At 39.5% G+C, this 12452-nt stretch overlaps 1 protein-coding gene and 1 non-coding gene across 3 annotated transcripts in view; both read right to left on the bottom strand.

Annotated features, from left to right (window-relative positions):
• LOC139951886 (uncharacterized) overlaps window positions 1–12452 on the bottom strand; it is a 61387-nt gene that overhangs the window by 16243 nt on the left and 32692 nt on the right. The window contains exons 1-3 of one of the 2 annotated variants that reach the window (XM_071950965.1): window positions 8211–8431; window positions 3344–5210; window positions 134–404 (exon numbers count right to left, since the gene is read on the bottom strand). In XM_071950965.1, the coding sequence (XP_071807066.1) occupies window positions 134–404; window positions 3344–5013 (1941 nt within the window). In that variant the 5' untranslated portion in view covers window positions 5014–5210; window positions 8211–8431. Of the gene's footprint in view, window positions 1–133; window positions 405–3343; window positions 5211–8210; window positions 8432–12452 lie in introns of those variants that run through there. The other variant, XM_071950964.1, reaches the window with a different exon arrangement.
• On the bottom strand, window positions 7309–7382 carry Trnas-aga (transfer RNA serine (anticodon AGA)). Its single transcript has one exon. It is a non-coding gene; the product is annotated as a tRNA-Ser (tRNA).

Raw genomic sequence — 12452 nt, forward strand, 5'->3', positions numbered from 1 at the left:
CGTTTGAAAGTTTCACAGTTTCAGGTAGGGAGTTCCAAAGCTATTCATGCTGCTTCTTGATTTGTCGTTTTTTCCTGAAGGAGTTTGTGTTTTCAAAGACTACCAAGTAATATCCGGAATATTAGTAAATTACCTCGTTGATAAGCTTGAGGACGTCAACAAAGACTTTCTCAGAGTCCCTGAGCTCCTGAGCGACCAGGAAGGCCTTGCGCCTCTTGCGTACCTCCGGCTCCACATCATCCTCTTCCTCTTCGTCTTCCTTCTCCACAAGGATGTCCTGATCAAACTTCTCGTAACTGTCTTCATCATCGTCCGAGATCGATCCCTCCTCTTCTCCGCTGCTCTGTTCGGCGTAGTCGGCGCACTGGCACCTCCCACTCTCGTGCATGCTGTGCTCACATGATCTGTTAAAATGACAACACAGGAGAAGGTGTAACGCATGCTCTTTTAAAATGATCGGAAAATGTTCACCTCATTTTTCTTGTATTTTTTCCTTCCACCAATTATCACTCACTCAGGTATGGCTATGAAAAACATTGATCGCCGTTTGGCCATTCTTAAGATTAGAAGACAGGAAAACAAACTCCAAAGAAGAATCTTTCTTGAGCTTGGATATTGCAGATCCTACGACTCTATAACCTTGTTTCCACATAATCCTGTTTCAACATTGTGCATTACAGAAAACAAGCCATTCGCCATTGAAACTCATGGTTATTCAGTTGATTGTTTGATTACTTTCCGCAATGCTGCAAACAACGTACCAAACTCAGTACATATGTTTTTACAACCCACTTTGTTTAAAAGGTCGTCGGTAGTGCGAGGTATTACAATCACAAGCTAGTAGTAGTTTGCAAGTGAATGCATCAATAAGCAGAAAAGGCACCTTAGCACAAATGGTTTACCAGAATTGTGTTACCAGCCAAAATTAACTGTCACATGTAGCATCTGTGACTGGTGGTCCTGCTTAGTTGTGCTTAGCGGATTATTTTTAAAGCAAAATTATTGATATCGGGGACTGATACTAATATTTAGTACCTAATAAATTAAAGTCAATGAGTTCAAAGTATAATGTGTAGAGGGTCATTCCCCATTCAAGTACGATGTAAATAAATAATATGAACTTCTGTATCACAACCAAAGATGAAATTAACTTGATCTAATCAATAGAAATAATAGTGCTTTTCACAAAAATTGTATAAGGCCTTCAGGACAAGATGGAAAAATATGGGGGGGGGGGCACTGTAGTTGATGAAAGTATTATCATTTGTTGATGAACTGCAAGTTTTTTCTTGATTCATATTGATAATGCAAGTTATTCACAAAAACATTTCTTTCATTTTTTTATTAAAATGCAGAAATTCTAGAAAAGAAGCAAGCAATCCCCAATAAAAAAACCATTTATGTAATTTAGTTTAAGTTTTGCCAATTTCATATGTTGATGTTTTTCATCAAAATGAAAAACTAAGAACTACTATTCATCAATGATATACTATAATATTAATGTATCCTGCCTAAGCTAGTTATTTTCCTTTTTAAACTTGCCAGTGAGATGTGTCGATCATTTGTATTTCTAGCGCAACCCAAAACCCCGACAAAACATATGCTTCACTTCGGTGAAAACATTTATAAGCACCTCCCACTGAATGTGATTAGAAAGAATAAGCAGTGCGTTTTGAGATGATTTCTTCAATAATTACCCATGCCGTCTTGAACTAATTGCCACACCCCAAAATGTAGACCAGTCAGCCTAGTCACTCTGCAAACACCCAAGCCATCATCACCTCACTTCTAGAATCTGTGACCTTTAACCCCCATACCAGTAAAGCCTGTTTAGATAACCATCTATCCAGCCTCCCACTGTTACATAACGTTACATAACTCTTCTAGCTAATACAAAGAAATGGCCAAGGTTTTTTATAGCCCATGGGCATAATGTTTTGTATAGCTCATGGGCATAATGGCAGTGGAGCCAGAGAGAAAAAAGGCTGGTCAGTGAGCAAACAGACCTTTGTGAGCACTGAATGGTATGCTTTATCAAAAGCATAGCCCACTCCAGGAAAAATGCCAGTCATGCAACTGAATTTGTTTTTCCTTTTTGCAGAGGATTGCTTTGGGTGCTTGTCAACAATTTTTTGGTTGGAATGTGACACTTAACATTATATGTTCCATTCACTCCCCTCACTTAAAAAAAATATTATAGTTTTGTTTTCTTGAAAAAATTCTTACATAAAATGCACTGCTTAGACAGGGAAATTAAAATTTAATTAAAAGGTTTTTTTTGTAAAGTTTTTTCTTGGTAATAGATTTGAACATAATTTGTGTCTAGATTCATAACTGTTTAATTATGTAGAGCCTATAGCAATAATCTTTATTTTGAGAGATCACATATTGAATCAATATTTGAGATACTATTACTAAAAAACAGCACTACAGAGGCTAGCTTGGAGTTTTGAGGCTTATTACAGCAGATAACTGTTACTTTAACTTTTAAGGTTAAATTTTGCCAGTCTCGTCACGATTTGAGTCTGGTGCAGTTTAACCAGAGCATTGCCAGAACATTGCATAGTTAACCCATTAAGACAAAATGTGTCCACATATTCCTAGAATCCTACCACATGTAATATCTCACTTGTGGTTTTGTTTCTGCTGTATTACTAGCCTCGCCAGTTATCCACAAATAATTTCCCTTTTTTCCGAATCTTTTTAAAGATGAATAAGTATTTCCCACTGTCTAATCATTGACACACCCGAGAATTAAGCTGCCAGCAATTTATGTCAAACTATCACCTCCAAAATAAAACAACCGTCTTTTAAATAGTATTGATACTTATTACTCTTGCCATCGAAAAATCACAGACAAATGTTGACGACCAACGACTTTAAAATTACCAGCCGTCAAAAAGACTCTGATATGTGGAACCAACAATGACAACCAACAGAACTATAACAAAATCTTAGCTAATTTTTAAGTCTTTGACTGTACAAACTACACATAGTTTAGTTGCAATCAATATTGCAAATACATGTAAGTAAAAGTCCTTTTCATGCATTTTCAGACATTTTTTTCAAACATCCACCGGGCTACCAACATTTGCATCTTGCATTCAGGGATATATTGTCTATTTAAGAAGATATCTATAATTGCTTTCAACATAAAGCAAACTCTATAATCAGGGACTTTTTACTTATTTGTTCATCAAAACATGGAAAGATTGGTTAACTTTCTGAAAATTTCTGCAAATAAGGGAGACTTTGGCCAGCTCTGCATCCGTTTTCTATTTTTATATTCATTACAAAAAAAATTATGCAGGAGGACAATGTAATTGAATATTCATGAGCTCACCTTGGGACTGAGTAGACTTCAGCTCCGATAGAGCTCAGCGCCACGGAGGCCAGAGAGCCCCTGGACATGTCCTCATAGCCGTCGTTAGAGATGTCCGACAGGATGCTAAGAGTCCTACTTGGCTTCGGAGGAGGGGCTCTCTTCCTCCCTGGGACCGGCCTCTTCGTGGCCGACTCAGAGGTCTGGGCTGGCGACAGCGGGTCGAAGACAGTCGTGAATTCATTGTTCTCGTAGTACGGACTATCGGGCAGGACGTACTCGTCGTCTTCACTCATCATGCTGTTCCTGCTGCAGCCAGCGTCTGATTGCACATGAGAAAGCTCTCGATGATTCTTGCACATCATCCCTTGGGAGTTGATGCTGTCCTCTTGCGATACACTCTGGACAAGAGTGGCTGGTTTGGGCGGGAGGGCACTTCGCATGGGTGGCGGCCGGGGAGGAGGGGTTCGTTTCTCAGCGCTGCTTGGTGTCGAGCGAGATGCTTTGGTGGTGGCAAAGGGTGCGGGTGGGGGAGGCGGTGTACGCTTCGGTGGGCCTTGTGACGGCCGCGGAGGGGCCACGGAATGATAACCAATGATGCCTGAAGAGTCGGATGATAATATGGAGAGATCGTTTGTTGAACTGAAAGGGGATGAGCATTGCACTTTGTGGTAAGGGATCGCAGAAGTAGCACTATGAGAATGTTGAGACCATCTTTTACGGGGAGGGGCTGCACGATGTTCCCCCTCGTCTACCATCTGCGACACTTCAGAGTTTGAATTTGTGTTTCGTTCATGACCAGTGATGTCCCTTTCACTCATCGTCTCATCAAAGCTGAAGGACTTCTCAATGTGATTCGAACGTAGCACCTCCTCAACGGTGAGACTGAGACTTCTCCGCGTCCGAGGCGGAATCGTTGGTGATGACTCACGAGACCCATCACTCATCAGGCTCTCCTTCCTCATCTGAAGCACAGAATGAGATTCTGGGATTAACTGAGATTGAATCTTTCTTCCTGTTGGCTTTGGCCTGATGGGAGGGGCAGAGGGGGCAGGTCTTGTGGGAGGTGGGGGCCTCGATGGCTTTCCTTCGAAATTGCCTAGCGGTAACTTTTTAGGAGAGTTGCTTTGTTTGTGAGGTGGTATAGGAGGTGGACTAGGGTCTCTGTCAGTGTTCAAGCTGTCTGTTTCGGTCTGAGGAGGGCCTGTTATGTTGACTTGGACATCTGCTTGGTCGGAAAGACTGTCAGTGGAATGATTGAAGTCATTGCTTGGTGGTTCATCCTCCTCTTCAACAGCACAGCTTGTCAGATCATCTGTAGATCTAGTCAGTTTTGGTTTCAATTCCCTGTTGAGGCTCGGTGGATCGACAACACTCTTGGCACGCCTCGGGGGCGGCACTGGACTGGGTGGGGCCCTTCGTGGGAGAGGCTTGGGTGGGGAACCCCTGAGACTTGACGTCACAGCAACAGCTGCTGGTGCAGCATCTGCAGGTGGCACTCTGCCTTCTTCCTCGTTGCAGAGATTATTTTTAGCCTCATCTTCGATCGTTGACTCCTCCGAGATGGGCTCCTTGACGTCGATCACTTCGGTCACTTTTGAAAACTCGGCGCTGTCCCTCAAGTCAAAGACACCGGAATCTTCACTGTTCTCCCTCTGTCCTGGACTCTGGAAACTCTTTGCCTTGACCATGGGGGGTTTAGGCGACAAGGGAACAGGTGTGCTCCGAGTTGTCTGCAGTTTGCGTGGCTTCGGCGTCGGGAGTGGAGGCACTGCTTTCTTTGGGGAGCCATGGTTTTTCTTTAGCGGTAGTGGTGGACTCTTTAATGAGGATGGTTTAGGGGCTATGGTAGGCTTCTTGTAGGGCGATAATGGTGCTGCTGTTCCGCCTGGAACATAAAAAATAAATATTTTAATTAGTTTGTCAAAATATATTTTTAACTGTCCTTTGGGCAGCGATATAAACAGAAAATATTAATTGGAAATTGGAAATACTCACTTCGACTTCACAACCAGTAAGATTTTGAATAAATGATAAACCTTTTTTTAAGTACTGAACGGTCATCAATCATATTTGAAAGTGTTTTTATTGGGGTAAAATTATGACTGGCACCCTGGAAAAAAAACTGTGATTAAGGGTTAGATTTAGCTCAGTTGTTAGAGCCAGAGCACCAGCACAGTAAATCAAGAGGTTGCAGGTTCAATACCCGCTTTGGTACACTTTCCTTCGATCACCACAAAATTGGTTTATAACCACTAAGCTTCCCTAGTGGTTTATTACTTGATAAAAAAAGGCACAAAATACATGAGTTGGACTTCATTCAGATTTGGTGGATTAAAAACAATTATTCATACAAAACTGATACTGGACAATGGTATTTATTCTCTGGGTTTTATCTAGTACGATAAGTGCATACTATAAAAAATTAATCCTAGCAAGAACTCTGTAGGCCTATACGTTATCGGCTGTTAATCTTTACAATAAACCAGAAAGCAAACTTGGCTCCGAGGATAGTTTCAGCTTTAATCCTCCTTTGATTATTTTTGTTGCTCTCCTGGGAAAATGTCCAGGAGCACCGGTGAGTTAAGATAAGTTGTTTAATTGTACTTCTTTAATTGTACTTTTAAGGCAGTGGACACTATATTGGTAAGTGTCAAAGACTACCCTTCACAGTTGGTGTATCTCAAAGGGGGGGGATCTGGAGAAACACATTGTCCCATGACTGTCCAAAGTTGCCTTTGCCCTAATAATTATAATTTTGCCATGGAATCCCCTCCTTCCCAGTATTACATAACAGTGACCCTGGAACATTCCAAAGCCAGTTGTTTAATGGAAACACCTGTTGAGGGCCAATTGATCCAGGATGGGGGGGGGGGGGTCAGCAGGGGGAGAGTCAGACCAGAGGCAGTGCAGTTCCTGTCAATTTTGTTTTTCTTTGTCCAAATTCTTTCAACAAAAGGGGGATTAAATCAATGTCTGCCTTGAAATAAAGAAGGGCATAAGAAGGCTCTGTGCATTTCAAGTAGGCACACAATTGTCTTATTCACAGTTATGACAGACATGGCTCCTGACGAAAATATATGGCATTTATGTTGTTGTTAATAGCCCAAAGACATAATGTTTTCATTCTCATGCAAAATGTTTATCTTTTTTATAACGACTCATTAATAGTTAAACAGAAAAATATAACAATTTCTTGCTCAGGTTTTGACATTATTTCAGTCGTAGCACACAATTTTTGTGTAGTAACTTTTCGGCTAGTAACTTTGAAAGACAAAATGTGTTGCGCTTCAATCCTAAGTTCGTGACTTGACGTTAGTTCTTCAAAAACACAGGCCCCGATAATGAGAACAAAAGCGATAATAAAAATGCACGCCCTCGATTTGTTGAAATGCCGCACGCAGAATTTGCCACGCTCATGCAAATATTTGAGGGCGTGCATTTGTATCATTATCGCTTTCGTTATCGGAGCCTGTGTGACTTTGCCTTAACATGGGACACGCCAATTTTGCGAGGCATTTGACCTTTATCCAGAGTTTTCTTCATTTTACAATTCTGAGCACAAAATATTGGCAAAAGAAGACTTGCTATCATGTCTGTCATCTTGGAAAAAAGTGGAAAATTTGAAAACTTTCCACATCCTGCCACCACTTTTTCACTCATTTTTACAAGAAGGAATACCTCATTGAAGTTTTAAACGAAATCTGTATAATCACTGCACTGTATCTTCTGTCTATTATAAAAAATATGTTTCAACAAGAAATGCTTTTGAATTTACTTGGATACAGGTTTACATAAATCCTGTTGAGCAACTGGTTTTCAATATATTAACTATAATGACCTTTTAACAATTTAAGAATAATAGATGTTAAATTTGCATCGGGGATAAAGAATAGCATCTTTTGGTTTTTACCCATACACACCGATGTGTGTAGCACTGTATACTCAGTACTTTCCCGAGAGTCCTGTGAACAAAATCATAGGCATTTTACTCGGGTGGGATTCGAACCCACGACCTTTGCAATTCTAGAGCAGTGTCATACCAACTAGACCACCGAGATTGCCCAGAAATTTAAGAATAATAGTGTAGGACGGGAAAGGCAACTTTGCTTCGACCGCATTCATTCTCAATTTAAAATCAATTGCAATTACAAATATTTTTTAGACAGTACCCTCTTATATGATTAAAAAGTTGACATTTGTTAAGTCTGAAAATCGAAGAAGAAAAAAAAACATCATGCAAAAGCTGAATGTACAGATTACGCATCATATGTACATGATGGTAAATTATTATGCCATTCTTTGAGGCTTGAATCACAGTGCTGATTGACATCCTATGCATAAATCCTTGACTGGACATTACAATTTAAATTCAATGCAAATTCTTTCAGCTTTATACGACCATGAAAACCATGACCTCCAATTTCCCTTATTTAATCATGCCATGTCTAGCCAGTATGCAAACACAAACAGTTTAGAGAGCTGGAATAAGAAAAAGAATACTCTGAAAAAAAAATATGCCGATTCCAGTTGATGAAATTTCCTCTTATACAATAATACTCCCCCAAACAAACCATAATCATAGCCATGTCCAAATAGGAGTCCTTTTTTTAATGTGTTATTACAAGCATGAAAAAGTAGCGCTAGCAGTAGAACGTGATGTAGTTTTTCATAAAACTCCTTCACATAAATGAGTAAAAAAAACTTACTAATGCTTCCTCACTGCTTGGATGGGTGAAGTGAACAAAATGAGATATGATTGTACATTTTCAAGTGAACAGAAAATTCAACTCAGAACTTAAAGAAATTAACATGAGGGTTTCTTCTTTAGTTGTTAAAATACAAAATGGTAGACAGGATACTTCCTTCCTCCATGGTCTAAACTTACCCACAGTGAGATGTGAATCAGTAGAGAAATATGCACAGGCAATGCAATAGAATGCTGTATGTGGTTTTTAGAGCTTTCGATACGATTGAACATGCAGGTTTATTTTCAGCAGAGGCAGCAGCAGCAGAACAACCCACATCCACACCGCAGGTTTAACATCAGGAAACTAAACCCACAATCAAGCTTTGGGACAAACTGACCACGTTGTCCTGCTCAGGCCCTATCTAGCCAGCGTCCCCGCCCAGAAACAGGGCAAGCAGGCTCTTTGATTGGACAGTTGGGCTAGTTATATGATGCAAAGTGTTTTTGGCCTGTACCAACTGTTAACATAGCCAGCTATTACGTAACAGCTTTAATGCACTGGCCTGAGTATGCACAAAGACATATTCCACATGATTGCATCACAACACAAGGGGGGGGGGTGACCAGACTGCTATTTCATGTATGGGTGCTCAAGCAGCTTCAGCAATCAAACACTAAAGAAAGCAAATACCGAACCTGTGTGTGTGGTGATGGAGGCAGGCAAATGGTGGGTACAGTTATTTCCACAATAAAGGGCAACCACAATGGGGATAGGGAATGTAATTACAGTAATTTCAGAGGGTGTTCTGTTAATGCTACTCTGGTATGCCAGCCCTGGAGAAGGAAGTACACTATACAACAGTTCAAATCCCACGACAGGGCCCACAGTTGGTTAATTATAGACCCCAGTACCTGTTTATTTGATAAACACATGGATTAAACTGTAAAGAGATCTTACTCTTCCTTGTAATTAGAAAACCAGGGCTCATTCTCTTCCCCCCCCACCATTTTTTTAAAAAAGAACTACCAGAAACAATAAAATAATGTACTCTTCATGTTCAAGCTCATGCTATATAGTTTTTGATCTACAAATATTTGAAAATTCTTGCCTATTTTTTTTTATTTGAGGGGGGGGGGGGTGGGTAGGGATTGGTGGCAGGCGGGATTGTTTTTTTACAAAATGTTAATCAAAATCCCCCCCCCATGAAATATGTAAATCCTCTCTGTATGAGATTCATAAAAAAAAAACTTGTGAAGACATTTTTATCAGAAAATGTGCATTATTGTATGCACTGTTTAAGATTTTGCACACTGTTCACACACAACTGAAAACTGAACAATGGAAGAATGAACTGTCCAATCATGACCAACCATAGAGCAAGGAGCAACTGGTAAGTTCAATCTAAGAAAGGGACAGTTTGGGTTAACTGACAGCATTCCAAGACGAATAATGTCTTAATAAACGGGCATTATATATTTTTTATTTTATCCAAACCTAGTTTGGAATTCATTGGTTTAAAGAATGCACATTAATTTTCTATAATATCTATCTATCTACCTATCCATCTAATACTAAATCTAAAAGTTAAATGTACTGTTTGGTTGTGTTATCGTTTCCTGTTGTTTCTGTTTTTGGTTCTTTTTGTCTAGGAAAGATACAATTTGAATAGCACCATAAGTGTATATCCAGCAGGCATGGCCCATTTTTGCTTACAAATTTTGTACTAAGCAAAAAGGAGCAGGATTATACCAGTCATACATTGTGCAAGTGTCAGGGTATTTTGATTGGTAACCTTATTCTGGTAAGCAAATTATTTGGGTGCACTGTGATTAAATTAGGCTTAAGTAAGACTTTTTTATAATCAGTAAACTTCAAGACTGAAAAAATTATTTTTCAAATGTAAAAATAAAGTATTATCTTGGATATTGTAAAATGTACAGGTTTCCAAGAATAATTATTAAACCACTCGGGTACTTAAAGGAACACGTTGCCTTGGATCGGTCGAGTTGGTCTTTGAAAAGCGTTTGTTATAAAATACACATGGGTAGAAAGATGTTGTAAAAGTAGAATACAATGATCAACACAAACATGCCTCGAAATTGCACGGTTTTCCTTTTACCTCGTCGACTAACACGGTCGGCCATTTATGGGAGTCAAATTTTTGACTCCCATAAATGGCCGACCGTGTTAGTTCGCACACTAAAATAATAAAAGTCTTTTATTCCTATCTGAAAGCACACAAATTCGTCCAACAAGGGTGGTTTTTCTCTCATCATTTTCTCGCAATTTTGATGACCAATTTAGCTCAAATGATCACAGGCTTGTTATTTTATGCATGTTAAGATACACCCAATGAGAAGACTGGTCTTTGACAATTACAAAATGTGTACCTTCTCTTTAACACTGTTGACATTATCTCCAAGTTATACATCACCAGATAGGCCTATCTTAAGAGCGTTACATAATCTCTAGGTAGAATGAGAGACGAAATCTACTCAGTGTTTAAAAATTCCTAGCAATGAACAAACATTGGCAAACCTAATCATGTTGAATTAAAAATAATGTACCTGTGGCAGATGGTGATTGGTCAGTTTTTTTCCCCGCCAATTTTGGAGGCATGGCATGGGATTTCTGCATTGTATTTTAGTTTTTATCAGTTGTAATATTTTACAGTGGGATTAATTATAAACGGAACGTGATTAAACCTTAGAGCAAGGATGTGATCGAATAAACAGTTGCAAGGAAACTCTCTTTCCATTGTCTGAAGACAATACTTCCTGCAAATGCAAATGCAATACAAATTTTGACAGCACTAACTTGCACCGAACAATTTGCAACAGTAGAAATGTGCTAAACTCCTGCAAAACATTCGCTGAGAAAACAGCCAAGTGGAGTCAAAATTTGTTTTGCAATCGTAGGAAGTATGTGCTTTCTACATACAGATTAAGGCCTGAAACTTCACGGAGGCCTCTGTTGCCCCTTGTCATTGCCTTGGTGCCCTTGAAATGCTCGTGTAGAAATTTACAATTTCCTCATAGGGTGCCCTTTGCCAAAGAGAAAATGCCTTGGTGCCCTCGCTCTTTCAAAAGGGAAGCATACAGGCCTGCAGATTGTCTAATTATTCTTTTAAAAAAAAATTCCATAGAGAGTATTTTCTTCATAGCTTTGTTGCCTCCCTATGTGACTGGATCAACAGGTTTTCCAGCTACAGTGTTCATTAATACTTTTGTTAATCCTGGCCATCACATTAGGTTTGTTTTGTAAGTTTCTTGTGCCTTTACGGTTGTGTTGCTTTTTATTAACTTTTTCATTGATATATATCCGTTTTACTTACTGACTGCTTGTGATTGTTTAATGGCAAAAGAAAGAATAATAATAAATAATAAGAACTAGGCTTCAGAGTTCAATTTGCTTCTTTGTTAATTTCTTCATGTTTTCTAGGGAGACAACAATTTCAAAATCAAGAAACATCCCAACAAGTCACAAGTGTTTGTTAAACACCCCCCCTTAAACTGAGATACTAGAAAAGGAAACAAAACAGCAGGGGGTAAAGTTTATTGGTTAATTGTGAGAGGTCAGTCACACCCCTCTCATGTTACTTGAAAGTTTCCTGGGAAATTCTGAGGAATTTATTTGACCTTTTTACACTTAAAGTGCAAACCCAACACCTTTCAATTCAAGAACAGGCCAGGATATTGCCAAAGAATTCAAAAAAAAAAAAATTGAAACTGGCAAATCAAAGAAATAATAACCCCTTGTTCCTCATGATGTCCATCTTTTAAAAGGGCAACAGCACTTTTCTCCTTGAAACCTCTCTCCTGCACAGGTACATTTCAACCTTCTTGCGCAACATGGAACGCACTCCGGTTGCCTGTCTACTATTTTCACCATTGTCGGTGAAAGATCAAAATAAATTCCATACAAATAACACTGGTAATGTTCATCTGTTCCATTTCAAATTAAAATGGTGATTCGTACTAATCCAGACGTCAGACGAAAAAGGGATCAATAAGAAAAAGTCGCCCCTAGATCCCCCTGTCCCGACGCTTGTTGATTCATGCCCTCTGCTGAAACCCTCCATGGGCTTGGGCGAGCCTCTCAATCCCATTCAGAGATCAACAATAAAAGAACTGCACCCGTCTGGGCTATCTCTTTTCTTCATCCAATCACTAAACACCGGGCACACACAATGGTGGGATCAATTTTTCACCTGAGGTAAATTGGTGGGTGTACCTATTTAGGACAAAAGCTGCCAACCGTTTCACTGGACGTCATGAATAACAAATTCAAATTGATCTTTAGAGCCGCTTCAGTTACACGATTTACAGTATTTCATCATTGATCTGGGATTGGATAGAATGTCCACCCTCTCCTTGCTCCAAAATAAACACACACCTTGAAGGTTTCCCTCAAACTTGGTGGCTGTGGTTTTGAGTGAG

This window comes from Asterias amurensis, chromosome 2 (assembly GCF_032118995.1).
Source record: "Asterias amurensis chromosome 2, ASM3211899v1".
Lineage (NCBI taxonomy): Eukaryota > Metazoa > Echinodermata > Asteroidea > Forcipulatida > Asteriidae > Asterias > Asterias amurensis.